Source organism: Castanea sativa, chromosome 8 (assembly GCF_040712315.1).
Source record: "Castanea sativa cultivar Marrone di Chiusa Pesio chromosome 8, ASM4071231v1".
Taxonomy (NCBI): domain Eukaryota; kingdom Viridiplantae; phylum Streptophyta; class Magnoliopsida; order Fagales; family Fagaceae; genus Castanea; species Castanea sativa.
The window spans coordinates 11,872,093-11,894,228 of record NC_134020.1 but is presented as its reverse complement, the minus strand read 5'-3'; the positions used below and the strand labels follow the sequence as shown (position 1 = coordinate 11,894,228).

The 22,136-nt window shown below is 33.8% G+C and overlaps 2 protein-coding genes and 1 long non-coding RNA gene across 3 annotated transcripts; all 3 read left to right on the top strand.

The window, feature by feature from the left end:
- Nucleotides 1-133: 133 nt before the first annotated feature.
- Nucleotides 134-1,976, top strand: LOC142605877 (uncharacterized). The gene is made up of 4 exons (XM_075777304.1): nt 134-290; nt 372-503; nt 588-1,228; nt 1,809-1,976. Exons 1-4 carry the CDS (start codon nt 134-136, stop codon nt 1,974-1,976), a joined length of 1,098 nt encoding a protein of 365 aa, XP_075633419.1.
- A 1,611-nt stretch (nt 1,977-3,587) lies between these two features.
- Nucleotides 3,588-4,260, top strand: LOC142607301 (uncharacterized). Its single transcript, XR_012839290.1, has 3 exons — nt 3,588-3,824; nt 3,942-4,038; nt 4,141-4,260. It is a non-coding gene; the product is annotated as an uncharacterized LOC142607301 (long non-coding RNA).
- A 409-nt stretch (nt 4,261-4,669) lies between these two features.
- LOC142606855 (uncharacterized) lies at nt 4,670-6,286 on the top strand. Its single transcript, XM_075778213.1, has 4 exons — nt 4,670-4,946; nt 5,031-5,151; nt 5,629-5,799; nt 6,007-6,286. The coding sequence occupies exons 2-4, from the start codon at nt 5,140-5,142 to the stop codon at nt 6,229-6,231; spliced, it is 408 nt and encodes a 135-aa protein (XP_075634328.1). The 5' UTR covers nt 4,670-4,946; nt 5,031-5,139; the 3' UTR covers nt 6,232-6,286.
- Nucleotides 6,287-22,136: the final 15,850 nt, after the last annotated feature.

Below are 22,136 nucleotides of genomic sequence, written 5' to 3'. Positions count from 1 at the left end.
AGTTTTACACTATGACAATCTACATCTTGATGACTTCCAATTGCAGAACTATGCACTTAGTGATATAGAACAAATTATGATAAGAAATGGAAGGTCTTTGTGAGAATTTGAAACAATACCATATCCAAACACAATGCTGTTGAGACAATGTAACAACAGAATATTACAAGAAGAATTGGATTATGATAGAGATTCTTTGGCAGTGGAACATATTGAACTTTTTAATGGTCTTAATTTTGATCAAAGGAATATATATGATGTAGTAATTGATTCTGTTTTGAGAAATAAAGGTGACTTCTTATTTGTATATGGACATGGAGGAACTGGGAAGACTTATCTTTGGTAAACCATTATATGCCGATTGCGTTCAGAAGGAAAGATTGTCATTGCGGTTGCATCATCTGGAATTGCTGCATTATTGTTGCCGGGAGGAAGAACGGCTCATTCGAGATTTCAAATACCAATAATTGTAATAGGCAGTTCAACTTGTGGAATTAAACAAGGTTCACAAATTGCAGAACTTATGACAAAAGCAAGTCTTATAATTTGGGATGAAGCTTCTATGGCACACTGAAACTGTTTTGAAGCTGTTGATCATTCATTAAGAGATATTTTACGTTTTACTGGCAGCGACAGTGCAAATAAACCTTTTGGAGGAAAAACAGTTGTTCTTGGTGGTGATTTTAGACAAATATTACCGGTCGTAGCTAAAGGACGTAGAGAACAAATAGTTGAAGCATCGATTAACAAGTCTTCATTATGGAACAATTGTAGAGTTTTCATTTTGACAAAAAATATGAGGCTGACCCAAAATCCAGGTGATATTGCTGCAAGAGAATTTTCTGAATGGATATTGAAAGTTGGTGATGGTGAACTTAATAATAGTGAAAGCGAAGCATTGATTGAAATACCACACGACTTACTAATTCAACCTGGTAGTCATCCTTTCAATGATATCATGAATGCTACCTATCCTGATTTTCATACTAAATTCAATGATTCGAAGTATTTAGAAGAGAGGGAAATTTTAGCTCCAAGAAATGAAGTTGTTGAAGACATAAATGATTACATGATTGACCTTATTAATGTTGATGAAGAAACATATCTTAGTGCAGATTCAATATGTAAAGCTTCAACCAACATTCTAAATCAAGATGTCATGTATCCAACAGAGTTTCTCAATTCATTGAAGGTCCCTGGTATTCCAAACCATAAACTTAGGTTGAAAGTAGGATTGCTAATAATGCTACTTTGAAATTTAAACCAAAGTGCTGGACTTTGTAATGGTACCAGACTTTTAGTCACTCAGTTATCAAAATGGGTTTTAGAAGCTCAAATAATATTAGGATCTCATGTTGGAGATACAGTATTTATTCCAAGAATAGTTCTTTCCCCTTCTGAATCTAAATGGCCATTTGTACTAAAGAGAAGACAGTTTCCAGTATCAGTATGCTTTGCTATGACAATTAATAAGAGCCAAGGTCAATCTTTGAAATGTGTTGGACTTTATTTAGACAAACCAGTTTTCTGTCATGGACAGTTATATGTTGCCGTATCTAGAGTTACAAGCAGAAATGGCCTTAGGGTACTTATTGCAGAAAACGATAATGATGATCACTTTCACACAAAAAATATTGTATATAAAGAAATATTCAATGATTTACCTAGAGGTAATACATATTATTTATTAAAATTATTTTGAAGCTGTTGATAATGTAAGTTAGATTATCACTTATGTCACAAACAGTAGATTTTACTCCATAATTAATTAAAATTTTACTGATGTTCAAATTGTGCAAATATTACAGTTTCATATGAATATGGAGTACACAACTTTGAAGGAGATTTCGAGGGATAAAGAGAACTTGAAAGTGAAAGTTAGAGTTTTGCGAATGTGGGATGCAGTTAATAGAGCAAATGACCATGACCTAATCAGTCTTGATATGATATTGGTTGACAAAGAGGTAAATTCATAACTGATTTTCTTTTAGAATAAATTTTTACTAATATGCTGTCTTTAAAGTTTCTTTTCCAAACTATATTCATCAATAAAGCCTATTGTACTATATACATTAATCTAAGTTGACCATCTGAAACAACATTCACAAAAAAAAAAAAAAAATTATATTCCGTTTCCTGATGTTAGTAATGCATAGCTGTCAAATAGGATCTGCATTTGAATGTGCTGATTTAGCATTTCATAATGTTCAAGAATGTCATGTACATTTTTTTTAAGTATCAGAGTTTAGAATGTTTAGAACTTTCGCTTGGTGACAATTACAATATATGCTCTCTACTAGGAGGTTGCAGGTCTGAAGAGGAGGTCGCTGTAAGAACAGTTTTTAGAAATCTTTTCACAACAGTAAGAATTTTATGAAAAAGATAATAAGTGCATGGGTGTGTGCAATGTGTCCTAATTAACATATAATTAAGCTCCTTTTTTCAGGTAAGAATTCAATTTATTACTCCCAAATATATACTTGCTATAACCATGTCATATCTATGCAATGCCACATCGTGTTCATATCTTCTTCTTTTTTTTCACTACAGTCTATATGTTTAAATTGATGCTATATTTTATAAAAATCAATAAAGTGTTGTACTTTTCATGTTTAATTTGTGGATATCAGTTGCATACATTGTGCAAATTAGTATCTTTTGTCCTGTTTTTGGAGAATGGATTTGATTATACACTTATGTAATTTCAATGTTTTATATATGTAACATGCACCTTCCTCAAAATTACATTCATACACAATTGGATCTGCTGGTCACAACAGAATTTTTAAATGAGATCAATGCTGCATGATCTCAAATAATCAAATAATTGATCAACATTTTAGGGAAAATAGGATTTGGGTATATGCTTTTTGCGTAGTAGACTAACAGTGAAGTACTTTGGGTGTCTATTATAAATGAGGTCAGTCATAATTTCTACTTTTGTTAAAGTTGGAGAAACTATTGCTGCATCCACTGCTGCGTTAAGTGGTAATTCAAACTTTAAACCTCTCTACAAAACAGTTCAGTTTTTCACAGATTGTTTGAATTACACAATTAAAGGAATTCAAGGGAATTATTTTGTTAGGCTCCATTTCTGTCCATTCTCCTTTAGGAATTACAATGTAAATGAGTCTACTTTTGATATTGTGGCAAATGGACTAAAATTGGTCTCAACATAAAAGGATCATTAGAGTTCATAAATGCCATTCAGATTGTTGCTATTGTAGTTAAGTTTTTTGCAGACTCAATTACTAGAGTGGCTGACAATAGTGTGAATTTGAGTAACCATGTATGGATTGAATGTAGGAGGTGCTGATTTTAAATCCACTCAATGAGCTAAGGAGTCCATTTCCAATAGCAACACCAAATTGCAACTGCTAAATACTCCCTAAATGCTGATTAATTTTGTTGCATTTTATTGATCATCGTTGATGTTATTAGAGGGCTTTCAGACTATTCCTTTGATGCTTAATGTTATTTTCCTCTTTAGTTAATTATAAATGATTAAGATGGTTTGCATCAAAGGCTAATTCATTTGAAATGTTTGTGGGGAACATTAATACATGCAAGCATCAGAAAGAATCTGGCTCAAAGTTACCGTCCGCAACTAAATGAAGGGAGTGTATATGCAATTGCAAATTTCTTAGTTGAGGAAAATAAAGGGAACTACTGTCCAATACATAACAATTTCAAAATTCTTTTCAACTCAACAACTTCAGTTTCAAAAATCAGCGGGCTTGATCATTCAATACCTCAATTACAATTTGAAATTGCTGATTATGAAACAATAGCTTCCCATTGTTGTGAGACTACTTACTTGACTGGTAATTTTATTTGTTTTACAAGTTAGTTTACATATACCATTTATATATTATTAGTTAATAACTCACTGTTTGGTAATTATCTAACTCTTATCTAAAATAATAATATGTTCTTACCAGATGTGATAGGCATATTGGACTACATCGGAGCCATTGAGGAGATCATCACAAGAGGGTGTCTGACAAAGCTTAGAAACATTCGACTGTTGTTAGAAGAGTAAGATATATATATATATATATATATATATATATATACATTTTTAAAAACTCATGTGTTATAAATTTTTATTACCTCAAACTTACATATAAACAATTTCAGAAAAAAATCAGTTCAAACAACTTTGTGGGGAAATACTGCAAAACAAATGGATGATGATTTCTACAATACAAATAAAGGGCCATTTATTATAATAGTCACTTCAACTATTGTGAAAACTTACAGAGGTAACAATTGACTAAACCATTTATCAAGTACACAACATTTATCTATCAACAATCCTTATAAAGTTTTACAACTTTTTTGTAGGTGACTATCAATTATCATCCACTTTTGCAACAAAGTTGTATGTCAATCTAGACATTCCAGAAGTTGCAGAAATTAAAGACAAGTAACTACTGCTACACTTTTTTTTTTGGATGGCTACTTTGCAATACTTCTTAATTTGTACGATTATGATAAAAAATTGAATATTCAGGAAACAAATATAAATTAATGTTAATGTTGATGTATAGGTTGAACACCACCATGGGTATAAACGTAAAAGAAATTATGCCAAAATGACTACCTAAAGTGCAAGATGGAGAACTTGCCTTACATAATAGAAAAACAGTTGCTGAAATAAAGGATTTGGAATGGAACTCAGAAACAAATGTATCAACTGTACTTTTACAATATAAATTTATTGTAATTATTTATGTGTTTAATAATAAGATATAACATTAAAAATTAACTAAACTTTTATTATAGAACTTTCTGGTAACATGCAATGCCAAAATCATTAATGTCAACAACAAATATGGATGGTATTATATTGCATGTCTTATATGCAAGACGAAGGTGAAACAAATCAAAGGAGTTCTATGGTGCGACCGTTGTAAAAATGAGCCAAAATTTGCAGTCCCAAGGTAAATAAAAAAAATGATTTGTAACTTCACAAAAACACACAAAATATATGTAATATTCTACTAACAACTTTGTATCTGAAATAGCTATAGAATACAACTCCAAGTACAAGATGAGACCGGTTCAACAACATTAGCTTTGCTTGATAAAGGAGTTGAGAAAATCATATCTAAGACTGCAAAATAACTTGTAGAGATGCAAGAAGAGGTAATTTCATATATAAATGTCAACTCTATGTCTTTATTATCTGAAAATTGAAGTTTTAACACTTCCTTACAAATGCTGTAATCTTAGATGATACTTTATAATTTGAAACTGTCATTGTACTGGATAGAATGACTCATTTGTGGAAATTTTCTGAAATGTCACCCCTTTATATGATACTTGGTCTATGTTTGTTTTCTAATATATTTTTCTAATAGTTTTAAATTTTATAAAAAAGCATGAATTGAGAGACAACCGTACAACATTAGTCCTAAAATTACTGTCAAATATATATATATATATTTTTTTGACTTAGGCTAGATGCCTTGGCACTTCTGCCCCCCATAAAAAACGCACACACAGCAGAGTGGATATTAAGAAAACCGGAAAGTAAGTGCAGAATGATATAATTCTTTGAATACTGCATCATTCTCTAATTTATGTGTTAATTGCTAATTGTATGACTCTTTGTTTATACAGAAATTGAAATTGGATGACAATGTCCTGCCAAGAGAGATTCAAAGGATAATTGGCAATGAATATTTCTTTGAACTGCATCTTGATGAATATAATTTGAAATATGGAAGAGAAAATTATACCGTTTCAAAGATTTTGGAAACGGAAATCTCACATAAAGTTGAAAGAGATCAGGTAATAATAAAGTTGAAATCTATTTCCAGTATATTTATTCATTTAAATTGAAGCATACACTCCACCTTGCTTGTTATATGATTTTAAATTTTGTATGACACCATCAAAGTCAATATAGTACAATGAAAGCACTTTAAATTTTAAGTAACATGCATATATTCTTTCATTATTTCAAATAGCATTTAATAAAAGTACAAATTATTGCAGGACACAATAGAGGAAATCGTGAGGAAATCAAGGAAGGGCAAGTCAATCGCCAATCAAAAAATAGAAATAGGACAAACATCTGTTGAAAGGCCTCAATTAATCGCTGCTGTAACTACAAAAGTTGAAGAAACTGATGATAAAAGTGTGCCACTCCAAATGCTACAAAAACATCAAAAGGGTACTAAACAGATTGCATCAAAGAAGAAAAAAAAATTTGAAGTCTAATGATCTCAGTGTATTTTATAAATAACATACTCTTACAAGCAAGATAAAAAAATTGACGTACTAGATTACTCTTTTTTTTTTTTTTTGAGAAGAGTAAACTAAATATATTGTTAAGTTATTGTGTGTCATTTACTTTGTACATATTGCAATGAATTTTAGTGAAAGATTATGATTGTGTATCATTGCAGCTTTTTTTGAATTGTGGATTTGAGATGCATTACAGCTTTTTAATGGTATCATCTTAATATCTTTTGGTTAATTTTTTGTTTATAGTTTGTGAAATTTCTGTTACTATGGTAGCCTTGCAGCTATTCTTTGATAATATTAACATAGCATGGTAATGCTCCTCTGTCACCATTGACCCACATTCCTGAACCTGTATGTTCCCATATTCATAACAATTTAATGTATATAGTTTTAGGTATTGCACACTATATACTTAAATATACTAAATTATTAAATTATTAGATGCAAAGTTCATTAATATGTAAAACGATCCCGCACATTGCGCAGGTTAAATACTAGTTTTTGTAATGAGAAATGATATGTCCACAATATTTTTACAACATTTTTACAACAGATCCTAAGTGGCAGGATGTTACTGGTTGTTATTGTTAGGGCAAAAAAGTAATCTTAGTATTAGGTTCAAATTTGAACCAATAACAACTAACCACTTATGATTTGTTGTAAAAATGTTGTAAAAATATTGTGGACGTAACACCTCTCTTTTATAATAATTTAATAACAATAAACTCTATATGGTAAGTTACTAGTTTTAATTTGAGCCCACTATTGAAATCATTTTTTTGCTCATCAATAATAGTTAATAACAAATTACCACCTAAAATTTGTTGTTAAATTATTTTAGACAACATTGATGTTCTCCGACCCAAAAAGTACAGTTTGAAAGGGGAAATGACAAAAGCCAGTTACATAGAGTTGAAATTATGAAGTAATTTCTTGTATCGTAGTATTCATATAATAGTATATTAGGAAGGAAAATTACACCAATTATATAGGTGTCCACTTGTGCCACTGCCATCATTTTAAGAAATTAAAGTACACATGTTTGTATTTGTTATTATTATTGTATGGGGTAAAAATTTGAGGCCCAATATATGATTGGGATTGGATCAAGGCCCACTACAATTAATTTGTAGATATGGGTATGCGGACCAACACTTTGACTCCTAAATGATAAACTGTATCAAAGAAAAAAAAATAAAGGCAGCAAGATTAGGTTTAATCAAGTTGATTAAGGATAAAAAGTTAAATTTATCTTTCCTCGGAATGGTTGAGGAGCCTTTTACACTTGATGGGATACAAAGGTAAATGTTTATTCTTTCTAGTATTGGGTTTCGATCCCTGTTCACTAAGAATCTCCTCATTTTCCTTCGCATGGAGGATCGTTGATCCCCCTCCAAGATACTTGTCCTATCCTTCCTTTTGAGGCTATATGTTGTGTTGGCACTGTTTAAGTGTCATCCAGCCATTAATGTGGTTGGCATGGTTGGTGTAGTGTATTCAATGCGGAGATGATGGATGTTTCTCTAGGAAATCCCTTCCCCCTTTTCCACACTAGTCACTGTTGCCTTCCTCGGCTCCCATATTTTGGCTTTGGGTTTTCATCTCACCCTCCTCGTGCATTCCTTATTTAGGGTCTTCAGGCTCTCTAGCCCTTCGGCAACAAAGCTCTTCTTTAAGGTCATTTAGGCTCACTTGGATCAAGCTGATTATTGGTTTGGTCTTCATATTCCTCGGACTTGACCCAACAACACTAGTACTTTTAGCTCCCCACAATTATTATTATTATTATTATTATTATTATTCTTCATCATTTGTTTTTAAGTGGTGAGGTAATAGAAGTTGCTGACTCTTCTTTGTTTGAGCAGCTCCCACACACACACACACCAGAAGATCCTAGTTGTCCTAGACTAGACAAGCAAATGGTAGATAATTATTTAAAAAATCAACAATCTAATAACTTGTTTATAGAGTGATTGTATGTAGATACTTAATTTTGTACCTATAATTTAATCTTAGAAGACGACTAAAATGATCACTCTGAACACCCAAAAATCATAACTGCATTTCATGTATTAAAACATTCATCATATGTTGTAAAAATGATCTTGAGACTCTAACGATCGCGATGATGCCTGATTCCCAAATCGGACCGTCGGATTGAAAGATATCACAAGATTAAGTTTTCACAGTCTGTATACATTTTGTATGGGTAAAGCTGATCATGTGTGATTAATTGAAATTAATTCTGATTGGTCAAAAATTAAGATTAATTAAGTAATTTATGTGATTGGCTGATGGATTTGATAAAAAATAAGCTTGATTGCATAGAAATAAAGTGGATAATCAGATAATAAGGGAGTTGTGGATAACTGAGTTTTTTTTTTTAATAATTATCTTTCAGATAATTATTATTTTAAGGACCTGATTATTTTGGAATAAAATTTTAAAATACGTCCAAGTGCAATTCATGACTTAGAAAACCCCTAAAAAAAGGGTCCAAATCAAACCAAAAGAGAAGAATGAGTCTAGCACTCAAGAGTGCCAATCGGCACTCTAGGAGTGTTGATTGGCACATGGCAAGTGCTGATCGGCACTTCCACAGTGCTGATTGGCACAACCTTGTGGCTTGGCCCAAAAACTTTTTAGATTAGACTAAAACACATTAGATTTGATTTTTTAGGGATAAAATTAAACCTAATTGGGTCTGTCGATTCCCTAGGCAACCCTAGCTTGTTTTTTTTAAGCATAAGACCTTTATAATTACAGAATTAAAATAAGAATTCAGGACCCATTTGGTCTTAACGTAAAAGAAATTCTGGAAGTTCAACTTTAGGACTTCTTTTTTGTTACATACAATCTCTTTAGGATTTAGAGGGACTCACCCTCTCTCTAACTTTAAAGTGATTTCCCCATTCCCTTGTAAAATTCATTGACGCATTGATGCAGGTAAGTTTCCATCTTTTTATTTACATGTTCATGAAACTAATTTAGTTCTCCATGTCTTTTCTAACATGTTATTTATTTTGATTGTTTTGATATTTCTTTCTAGAGATTATATGATGAATGTTTGGTTATGTGCATGTGTTTTGTTCATGTAGTTATGTAATGTATATGATTAAATCCTAGATTTATTGCTTTATGTAAAACAAAAATTAGATCTGAATTTTTTTTTTCAAAAACCATATTCTGTTGTTTTCTATATCAAAAACCAGATCTGAAGTTTAAATCAAAACTCTATTGTTTTCTATATCAAAAATCAAATCTGAATTTATTTTTCACAATCTCCATTTTTCCTAGAACAAAAATCAAATCCGAATTAATTTTCAAAAACCTTATTCTTTTCCTGAACCAAAAAATCGAATCTGAATTTATTTTTAAAATCTCTTCTATTTTCTAAACACAAAAAATCAGATCTGAAATTTTATTTTAAAAAACTTATTCTTCCTTATTCTGAAAAATTAGATCTGCAATTTCTTTTAAAACCCATTCTGTTTCTTAATTAAATAATTAGATTTGAATTTTCTTCTTGGAGGTTCTTTTTGTTTTTTAATTAAGGGATCAGATTTGTTAACTCTTTTTAAAAATCCATTCCTTGTTATTTTAAAAAATCAGATCTGAATTTTTTTTATCAAAAAATTCATTTTGCATGATTTGAAACTTCTCTTAAAAATCCTTTTATTTTAAATAAAATTTGGATGTGATTTCTCCTTACATAATTGCAACAGATCTAGGATTTTACATATTAGCCAACCATAGATCTAGGAATATTGACACAACAATTTGCATGTAATTTTTTAATGGGTATTTAATAGGTCATTTGAAAGTACAGAAGACCAAACTCTGTTTGGGCAAGGTGGGTGCCTGACACCTTCTCATCTTGTAACCTAGCCCCCGAACTTGAGATCTTAGGTTCGTAGAAGAGTGTCTTATTTTCTTTTGATAGATTGTAACTAGCAAACAAGGCATTGTAAATTCTTTTCTACTAGATTATAACTAGGAAACAACGCCATGTATAGTTCTTTCTATCAAGTTGTACTTATTTGAATTAATGTGTATTATTCAAGACATGTTGTAATATTTTGTATAGTTTTCTTATTTTACTTATAAAATAAGTGGCGACTCCATATAATCTTGAAAAGTGGAGGTGCTGATGCCTAAACCCTTTTTTTTTAGGGCTGAGTTTCTCTATCACTCACGGTGGTGACTCCATTGGGGATGGCGAGGGCTAAACTTCACATTAGACTTTAAATAACCAATAAAATATCCTTGTGTTTGTATGATATCTTTTATTTGTATGATATTACTTATGATGGAAATATCAGAGTGCGCAGTGGAAAAAATAACAGATCTATTTCATACATAAAAGTTAACATGTACTATATAAGTTTCAGAATTTGAAAATAAGAGAGTGTACCTTGGAGTAGTGAATTTCAAAAATTGAAGATCAAAATTGCTTAGGAACACTTTCAATTTTCACTCCAATTCCATTAACGCCCAAGATGTGTGGTCTCTCAATCAGTTTTCATCAAAGAGAGAATAGGAGAGTGTCCAACACTCACATACAAACCATTTCATTCCTTGTATGAAAAACCCTTATGAAAAGGTCTCATGAAAACCTACTTTTTAAATTCTTTATGCTTCTCTCCTTATATATAACTGATTATCTAATTGGGCTAGCTTTTTGGGCCATTCCAATTGGGCTCTTGTGTGTGGCTTGGAGTGGGACCAAAAGGGACCAATAAGACACTAGCTCCAATGGGCCTTGGGCTTTTCTGTCAACTCTTGACAAGTTCAAAGTTACCATTAACTATATTTAATACTACTATATAAATATAGTTGCACTCTAGGCCTTATCTATAAATTATATCCCAAGACTTTATTATACATGCAACCCCTTCATAAAATATTTGTAGTAATACAAAGTCATGGATGTAGATTGCCACTTTGTAAATCACTACATTTTAATCCTTGAGTACCCGGTTTAATCCTTTAAGTTATTCATTATATATTTATAAAATCCAATTCCATACATATATACTTTAGTAACTTCTTACTAAAGTGGTTGGGCCCAACTCTCTGAATAACCAAACCCATTAAACTTATCTCAAGGGAATATTTTGTATCTCCGTTAAGAGATTATGAATTCCATCTTGAGAATACATGTTCCATCAACACTAAATGTGGTTGCCCAACATACTGAGGTTTTGACCTTGACTAATAGATCTCACTCCTGATATATCAAAGCAACCTACATCTCATGATCAGGTCCATTATTCTCTCAGGATTAAGAGTTGATGTAAATAGAAGTCGTGAGATTTATTATTCATTTGACAGTCGTTAGGAGAATAATAAATCTCATAGTGGTCTAGTTCAATATGTTTTAACTCTTAAAACATATCAACATACCAACTAGAAATCTTCATTTCCATGATCAAGACAAATCATCTTAGTTGATATATTATAGTCTTCGTAGATAAAACGCCCAATTTCATCACCGACTACGAACTAAACTTCTGAGTTTACAAAGAACTTGTGATTTATATCTTCTGTGACTAAAATCACATAAATCACATACAATGCATCTCATGGACTAAGATAATGTCCCATTAGTTCATTTATAAATAGTCTCATATAATTAAACAATTTTAATTATTTATGACATGCCAATAAATTGGATTTTAGGACATAAACCCCAACATCTTATGTTTGTATATTGTTTGTATGATATTGTATGGAATATTGTTTGAAATGCCATGTTGGTTGTTTATAGCTTTCCCTAACAACCAATGTGTATGCCATGAAACAATAACTATGCATGAACCCATTTCAAAATTTGGTGGTAGTAACCATGGATCACCGGTCTTCATTAGATTCAGGGGTACCCAATGGTGAACTCACCAACTTATAGCCCAAAGTCACTAAATCATTTCTTGTTGACTGAAAATGATAAACCATGCCATTTGGACCAACGTAACATTCATTACGTTACAAGTTAGGAGGTGTAATGTCCTAGCTATGAGAAACAATAAAACAACAAACCCACCCTATAATGTAATGACTTAGAACCTATCCTTATGTTAAAATTGTGTTGCATCTTGCGTTAGGATTAGTGCCCTTAAATCCTATTGTATGATGCTATGTATGATATTATGTATGACATTATGTATTACTTAATATTGTGATTAATAAAGTTGTTTTATTATTATCTAAAATAATTGTAACATGAATATTTGGACATTATCATATAGTCCATGAGATGCATAGTATGTGATTTATGTGAAAAATCATAGAAGATATAAATCACAAGTTCTTTGTAAACTCAAAATTTATAGTTCGTAGTCGGTGATGAAATTGGGCATTTCATCTGCGAAGACTATAACGTATCAACTAAGATGATTTGTCTTGGTTATGGAAGTGGGGACTTCTAATTGATATGTTGATATGTTTTAAGAGGTAAAATATATTGAACTGGACCGCTGTGAGATTTATTATTCTCCTAACGACTGTCAAATGAATAATAAATCTCACGACTTCTATTTGCATGAACTCTTAATCTTGAGAGAATAATGGACCTGATCATGAGGTGTAGGTTGCTTTGATATATCAGGAGTGAGATCTAAAGTAACGGTCAAAACCTCAGTATGTTGGGCAGCCACATTTAGTGTTGATGGAACATATTTTCTCAAGATGGAATTCATAATCTCTTAATGGAGATACAAAATATTCCCTTGAGATAAGTTTAACGAGTTTGTTATTCAGAGAGTTAGGCCTAACCACTTTGGTAAGAAATTACTAAAGTATATATATTTATGAAATTGGATTTCATAAATATATAATGAATAATTTTAAAGGATTAAACTGGGTACTCAAGGATAAGATGTAGTAATTTTCAAAGTGGCAGTCTATATTTATGACTTTGTATTACTACAAATATTTTATGAAGGGGTTGCATGTATAATAAAGTCTTGGGATATAATTTATTAATAAGGCCTAGAGTGCAATTATATTTATATAGTGGTCTTAAATATAATTAATGGTAACTTTGGACTTGTCAAGAGTTGATGGAAAAGCCCAAGGCCCATTGGAGCTAGTGTCTTATTGGTCCCTTTTGGTCCCACTCCAAGCCACACACTAAAGCCCAATTGGAAAGGCCCAATAGACCAGCCTAATTAGATAATCAGTTAGTTATAAAGGGAGAAACATACATAATTTTTATTTGTGATATAAGAAATGGTGTGTATGTGAGAGTGAGACATACTTTCATTCTCCCTTTGAAAACTGATTGAGAGACCACACATCTTGGGCATAAAGTGGAATTGGAGTGAAGATTAAAAAGTATTCCCGAGTACTTCAATCTTTGATTTTGAATTTCACCACATCAAGGTACGCTATCTTGTTCTTAAATTATAAAATTTACATAGTGCACGTTATTAATCATGAATGAAATAGATCCTTGTTTGTTGCTTCCGCCATGTATTTTGTATGAGATACAACACCAGTTTTTCCTTCATCTTGTGTGTGTTTGTTTTGATTGATTGGATTGAAATAGATGGGGATCTAGCCTTGATGGAGCCAACCTACCTTTTCTTAGGGAAAATCTGGTCAAGATAAGAAGGAAGACTCTAAAGAGAGCTGAAGAGTGATAGCAAGCAAGTTCTAGTTCCAAGCCCATCACAATATGGAAACCCTTGTGCATAGAAGGCACCCCACAGTTACAACACCACAACCTAGTGTTTGATTTACAAGGTAGCCCAAGCCACAAGAGATCTAAGGACTTTGTCACCATGGTAAAAGGAGAAGAACACCAAAATGTTGAAGAATAGATAAGTACTTAAGAGCTACTAAACACAATGGTGGCTAGCCAAATCCAACTGAGGGAAGGCATGAATCTCATGGTGCAATAGTTCTAGAAGATTAATGAGAGTGATGATCAAGAGGGCACAAATGATGGATGATCTCATGGATTATCAATTACTCTCTCTTTTCCCAGACGTAAGCCTACCTCCAAAGTTCAAGATGCTAGTCTTGGACAAATTTGATGGCATGGGTTGCCCTAAGTCTCACTTGAAGATGTACATGAGGGCTATGTAGCCTTTGGGAGCAACTGAAGAGATGTCAGCATAGATATTCCAAAATACCTTGACCAGAGCCACCTTTAGATGGTTCCTTAACATGGAAAACACTAGAGCTTGGAATTGGGAGGACATATGAATGGAATTCCACAACCAATACAAGTACAACATAGAGGTACATGTGACAAGAAGGGACTTGGAGATTACCAAGCAAGAGCCTAATGAGTCCTTTTCAGCCTTTATAACTAAATGGAGGTCCAAAGTTGCCCAGATAATGAATAGACCTAATGAAGAGGAACAATTGACAATGGTTGTGTTTGTTCTGTTTAGACCCCCTAAAGCAGATTTTTTAACTTAATATATTAGCCAAGAATTCACTATTACCACTACAAGCGGGTACAAGTAAAGGAATCCCAGTACCTTATACCAACCTATAGTTGAACCTTTACCCCAATACCCAATTGGACTTGTTTTGTAGTCACAATCTCTCCTTTTAATGCACAACTCCCATTATGTGACTAACCAATAGATGCACGGATCCCAGTACGCGACTTAATCACCAACTTGAGAAAGATGTTGGCTGCAAAGTTTTTAGTTCATCACACGACGAATATCATAAAGCTCCATGGTCACAAAACCCAACAGTGTACAAACATAGTAGCTTCTTCAAAAGAAAGAAGAACTAGGGCAAATTAGGTTTCCAGACACAATTTGCATGAACAACTCTTTGCTTCACACTCGTGCAACTGTGCAACCTATGATGACCCTTAAAACAATCCTTATATATGTTTAGAGTTGTGAGAAAAAAAAGCCCAAAAATCTATTCATGGATTGGATGAAAATCAGAACTGAAAATCTGTTTTTCATAAATCTTGATAGATACCCTATCTATCGAGCAGCTATCAAGCATCGGGCTGGAACAACTTCTTAAACCTCGATAGATACTAGCTATCGAGATTTTAAAACCAGCACTTCTTCACTTGTTCCTTGGACAGATTTGCATGGATTCAACACTTGAACTTGAAACCTTGTTCCTTGAAGTATTACACATCCTAGATCTACCCAATTACAAGTAAAGTGTGTTTTGTAAAAGGATTAACCAATACATAATGACATATGTTCCTAACATGAATCACATATGTCCTAACAATCTCCCCCTTTGGCGTTCCGTGACAAAACCACAACAAACAAATGAACATATGAGAGAAGTCATAAATCACTCAACTCATACTCACTTGTTGAATACAATAAAATCTATCCTAACATAAATTCTTGAAAAACTTTGCAAGAAGAGAGTTCATGGCAAGAAGACTTTGACAACCTGTATTTCTGAAACACTTTAAACAAAACTTATTAAGGCATCTTAGTGTGAAACAAATAACAGATTGTATACAATATATAAGAAGCATGTGCATAAAGAGAGAAAAGAAACAACACATGTAGAGATAGGTGAAAGAACTGTAATAACAACCTCATCATATATATATCATCAATAAGTACAAGGTTTGCTATTTCAAAGTGGTCACAAGACCAAAGGTACATGAACAAAGTATCTAAAAGATAAAGAAAAGAAAAGATACATAAGTCCTTACTACATCCCTCAAAGTATAAACTCTCCCCCCTACAAAAATCTCCTATACTAACTCTCCCCTTAAATACATGACTACTCTCATATCCCAAAACTACTCCTCTTTTTTGTCATGGATGACAAATGGCAAGTAACTCAAGCAGTCATCTCATCATCGCTGAAAAAGCCAGCACCATCATCCTTATCACCACCGCCATTAGAGCCACCATTGTCGTCCTCATCCTCAGATTTTTTTGGAGAATGAGTGGGAGACTCAATGAAGCCACCAAGGCGAGCTTGTCTTCATGCAATACAATCGACACGGGTGTTCACCTAACACAACTCATCACTGAGGGTGTCAAGGTGAGCATCCATGCGCTGAAGCTGCGCCATAATTGCCTCGAGAGTAAAACCATTTGTGGAAGAAGAAGGACCGGATGTGGTTGGAGCTGAAGAAGCTGGAGGTGTTGTCGTCTCAGTCTGTAGCCACTACAATCGAAGTCAGGCCTCACTCCGTCTGACAGTTGCCTCATCAATGGCACACATGACAGGGAAATGATTGGAAACTGGTAAAAAGATAGAAAAATGGCGAAGGATCCTCGTGATAGCGGAAGGGAAGATAAGCTTATCATAGGTCGCCGTATTCTTATAGACATCTATAAGGGAGAGGATGAAATAAGAAGGGAAGCAATAGAGAGGATCTCTAGGAGGGACAATAAAAATTGAGCACGAGGCTCTGTGATAGAGTTATATTGAGACAAAGGATAGAGAACAAAAGTCATCACCATGTTTAGAAATCTTGGACCTTTAGCAAAGGTCGAGCAACAAGTGTTCTGAAGATCACCCCAAGAAGAAGGAGTCTCATAGAACAGAGACATGAACTTGTCTTTGGACATAGTCCTAGGACAATCACAACCGGTGTAGTCAGCATGCGCTACCCTCTAGACATGGAGCACCTTGAATACAATATCCATAGTGACCACAATGTGCGTACCTCGAACGCGAGTAGAAAAATGAGGTACTAAAGAATCGAATCTGTGCATATTGGTGTTAGGGTTTATGCCCTAAAATCCAATTTATTGGCATGTCATTAATAATTAAATTGTTTAATTATATGAGACTGTCTATAAATGAACTAATGGGACATTATTTTAGTCCATGAGATGCATAGTATGTGATTTATGTGAAAAGTCACAGAAGATATAAATCACAAATTCTTTGTAAATTCAGAAGTTTAGTTCATAGTCGGTGATGAAATTGAGCGTTTCAACTAAGATGATTTGTCTTGATCATGGAAATGGAGATTTCTAGTTGGTATGTTGATATGTTTTAAGAGTTAAAACATATTGAATTGGACCGCTCTGAGATTTATTATTCTTCTAACGACTGTCAAATGAATAATAAATCTCATGACTTTTATTTACATGAACTCTTAATCCTGAGAGAATAGTAAACCTGATCATGAGATGTAGGTTGCTTTGATATATCAAGAGTGAGATCTATTAGTTACGGTCAAAAATTCAGTATATTGGGCAGCTACATTTAGTGTTGATGGAACATATATTCTCAAGATGGAATTCATAATCTCTTAACGGAGATACAAAATATTCCTTTGAGATAAGTTTAATGGGTTTGGTTATTCAAAGAGTTGGGTCCAACCACTTTAGTAAGAAGTTACTAAAGTATATATTTATGGAATTGGATTTCATAAATATATAATGAATAACTTAAAGGATTAAACCAGGTACTCAAGGATAAGATATAGTAATTTACAAAGTGGCAGTCTGCATTCATGACTTTGTATTACTACGAATATTTTATGAAGGGATTGCATGTACAATAAAGTCTTGGGATATAATTTATAGATAAGGCCTAGAGTGCAACTATATTTATATAGTGGTATTAAATATAGTTAATGGTAATTTTGGATTTGTCAAGAGTTGACAGAAAAGCCTAAGGCCCATTGGAGCTAGTGTCTTATTGATCCCTTTTGGTCCTACTCCAAGCCACACACAAGAGCCCAATTGGAATGACCCAAAAGGCTAGCCCAATTAGATAATCAGTTATATATATAAGGAGAGAAACATACAGAATTTCATTAACTTTTTCAAGAGGGTTTTTCATGAGACCTTTTCATAAGTGTTTTTCATACAAGGAATGAAATTGTTTGGATGTGAGTGTTGGACACTCTCCTATTCTCTCCTTGGAAACTGATTGAGAGACCACACATCTTGAGCATTAAGTGGAATTGGAGTGAAGATTGAAAGTCTTCCCAAGTGCTTCTGATTTTCGGTTTTGAATTTCACCGCACCAAGGTACGCTTTTCTTGTTCTCTAATTCTGAAACTTACATAGTACATGTTATCAATTGCGAATGAAGTAGATCCATTAATTTTTCCGTTGCGCATGTTTTGTATGAGATACAAACAAGTATTTCCATGCAATTTTCCAACAATTGGAGTAAAACACCTGTATAATCACAGAAGGATAGGTGACCGGGTCGCCACACAGTGACTCCCAACCCCTACTGTAGATGACAGTGGGAAGGTCAGTATTGGAGATATCTAATAAAATGACTTGGCATTCATAATGAATACCTTGTCGAGAGAAGTTCTTCGAAAAGTCCTTACGGGCTTTCTCATCACGGAAATGAAGATGAGAAGGAGAAGGATCAGAGGATGATGCCCCAGAATGAAGAGGATTTTGGGACGGAGTGGATTTACATTTAGGTGCCATGATGCAGACTGAAAGAGGGAGAGAGGGGGAGACAAGCAGAAGAGCACCAAACAATTCAATATAAGAATATAATGAAATGAAGGTACATATGCATGAAAAATGCATGAACATGTGACATGCAAATTTAAAAGCATCATGGGCTTAGCCTAATCCAAACCTACCAGTACACAAATTTGCAACAAAGTAAACACACATCTAAAATGCATGAAATATTGTTATAATGCAAATGTGATGCAATGCATGATCATTTATGATCAATTATACAAAACCCATCCCAAAATTTGCAAAAACTTCATCAATCTTGAAAAACCCCAAATTTTTTTCAAAAACCTTGGTCTAATGCATGAAATGCATGAAGAATGAAGGATTACAGATCCTTACTAGAGAAGAAAAACTTTATCTAGGCCGAAAATTTACTGGGAATGAAGTTTGGAGTGAGAGAGAGGTGTTTGGGAAGGTGAGAGGTCAGAATGGATCGAGTGAGATTGAGAAAAGTGAAGCAAAAATCGCGCTGACCTTTTATATAGAAAGCCATAATTCTTGACAGATCGAGAGGTATCGAGAGGTGTCGAGCTTTAAAGTTTAATAGATACAGCTATCGAGAAGCTATCCAAAGGTGTCCAAAGCAAAAGGGGCTTGATGGATCGAGAAGCTATCGAGGAGGCATAAACTTTCTCGATGGATCAAGAAGCTATCGAGATTGCGATGAAAAGAAGCTAAAGAGCTTGATAGATAGCCTAGATGTCGAGAGGTATTGAGAAGCTGTCAAGATTGCTTAAAACAGTTTTTCAAAGAAGAGAAAAACACAAACATGAATGCAGTCAAGCATCCTACTCAATCAAAGAACCAAAACAACATTTTAAGCTCTCAAAAACATCTCTCAATAAGAAAAATGTCAAGAATTTAGATCCAAAACACACACACACACACACACACACACACACACACACACACACACACACTAAACAAGTCTAACCAGTTTTATATTTCAAAAATAAGTAAAGACAATTTAGTGAGCATACATTAACATAAGTATTCCTTGTGATGGCCAAATTACATTGTACCTACACATGTATCAAAAGTAGCAAAGAATATTGCGTGTTGCGTGTGAAAAATATCGCAAGATTGTATAAGTGTCTACGTGTTATGAAGATTTGAGATATGAGCAAATCAAATTAACTCACACATGATCATAACTACTTGATGGGGACTATCATCTTCGAGGTACGTCCTATAACTCCCACATCTACTAGAAGACACGCTTGCAATCATATTTAAAGTATTTTGATTCTTTTTCTTTAATTTTTCTTTGCATATTTTCTTTTATTAAGCATATCATGCATGGGCATATAAGAGAGAGAAAAGAAATACCTAATTATGTTTAGCTTTTGACATTACACTTTTGCTACGCCGAAGCATACATATGTCATTTCATCATTAGCGGGCAACAATGGTGAGATGGTTATTTATGCCTTTCTATTAGGATTTTCTAGTCCTTTCCGTCAAAAAGAGTAATACGAGTGTTAAGTACAAGAGATTACTTAATCTTACTCATCACAAACACGAGCCACAAAGCTCACTTGCTTAGTTGTGCATAGAAATGCTCATCTAAGCTACAAGAGATACAAAGTTTAGAAAACTTTTTTTCATTGGCCATTCAAGGTAAACAAGTACTAATGTACACAAACACACACTATTTTTGTATTTTTCTGGTTTTTCATTTTTTTATAAAAAAGAATAAAGAAAAAATGAAAAAAAACAAACAAAAACATGTTGAGTAAAGCAATGCATAAAGACTAGACTGACTTAAAACAATAAAGCAAAACACACAAGTAATGGAAACACAAAAATAGAGGGAGAGAGAGATAAGTGACTAAATCACTTAGAGCCTTTTTCCTTCCACACTTTGGAAGAACCTTTTCTTTTAGCGAACCCTTGACCTGGCAGTGAGGGGGAAGAATTGCAACCATTCAAGTTTGAAACAAACATGAGGGTTTTGATAAGATCTCCAAGAGGAGCAAGAGAGGATGAAAACTGACTCTAGTTTCTCGATGAGATCATACTATTGCTCTGTTGAGTGGCTAGCCACTTATAGCAATTTGGTCGAGTATGTTTGGTTGCACCACAGTGATGGCAGAGATGCTGCTTATTCTGTTTAGGCTTTTGAGTATTACCCTTCTTAGTCCTAGGGTTTTTAGTTTCTTTCTTAGCGAGCTTAGGTGTTTCTCCAAAGATAGATTTACCCTTGTCTATGTTCTCACTAGCTAACATAATTTTGACATTGTTGTTCTCAGATTCAACGTTATTAGTAGGAGAAACAAAAACAGTAGTACTGGAGGAAGCTGTATTAGGAGAAGAGAAATCATACTCTAAACCAGTTTGATCAGAAGCAGATTTCTGAAGGTTGCGCATCTCATCAAGCTTTGCACTTGAAGTCCTCTCCAGCTGAGCTCTGACTTGAAACAACTCTGCCTCAAGCTTCTTGGTCTTCTCAGCCAAGAAATTATTCTCAAATCACAGTGCTTCAATAGTCTGATTGGCTTCATCAAACTTTGTGGAGATTTCTTCTCGTTCAAGCTCCACATCACTGACCTTCTTGGTGGCCAACCTATACAACTTCTCATGCTTTTCAGAGACCTAGTATAACTTTGCATAGGCTGTGTGGATGTCATCTTGTTCATCCATCTTCTTAAACTTTGACTCCACCAAGTCCTCTTCTTCATCCACATCTTCTACAACCCCCTTAGTAGGATTAATAGTGGCGGTGAAGACATTTAGGATTCCATCATCCTCATTTTGGAATCTTCCTCAGATTCAGTGTCACTCAAAGTAGCTGCAAATGCCTTACTCTTCCCGATGGACTTGAGATGAGTAGGGCACTCTTGTTTCATGTAACTAAAGCCTTGACACCCCGAAACACTTGGGTCCTGAGGGAATAGTGTACTAACCGCCATCCCTAGCATCTTTCTTCCCTTTGTCTTAGGTCTTAGACAGAGAAAAATTAGATAGCCTACGATCCTTGTTGAAGCCCTTCGCATTGGCATTCTTTATGAACTTCTTGAATTGACTTGTGATGTAGGAATTCATTTTAGAATCTTCATCTTCTGAAGACTCATCTGTGTCACTGCTCATGGCCTTTAGTGCCATGCTCTTACCAATACTTGATTCCCAATCCGTGTCAAACCTAACTTATAGGTCTGTAGATTACCAACCAGTTTAGTCAAAGGAATTTTGTCAATGTCCTTTGATTCTTCAATAGCGATGATCTTGGCGTGAAATATCTCGAGTAGGGATTTGAGCTTTCTCACAATCTTGGGTTCGGGAATGGTTTCCCTAAGATTAAAAGCTGAGTCCACTATGTCCTTGAGCTTGGCATAGAACTCATCAAATGACTCAATCTCCTCCATCTTGATTTCTTCAAAGCTTGTAGTGAGCCTTTGAAGTTTTGAATCTTTGACAACCTTGGTTCCTTCAGAGGTTGTTTGGAGGATGGTCCATGCTTCC

What these genes read in the sequence shown, in the direction of transcription:
- LOC142605877 (XM_075777304.1), top strand. Translation starts at nt 134, where the DNA reads ATGCTGTTGAGACAATGTAACAACAGAATATTACAAGAAGAATTGGAT. An exon ending in TTCTGTTTTGAGAAATAAAG is followed by an intron (nt 291 to 371) that starts GTGACTTCTTAT and finishes GATTGCGTTCAG; the next exon opens with AAGGAAAGATTGTCATTGCG. An exon ending in ACCATAAACTTAGGTTGAAA is followed by an intron (nt 1,229 to 1,808) that starts GTAGGATTGCTA and finishes CAAATATTACAG; the next exon opens with TTTCATATGAATATGGAGTA.
- LOC142606855 (XM_075778213.1), top strand. An exon ending in ATAAAGTTGAAAGAGATCAG is followed by an intron (nt 5,800 to 6,006) that starts GTAATAATAAAG and finishes AAATTATTGCAG; the next exon opens with GACACAATAGAGGAAATCGT.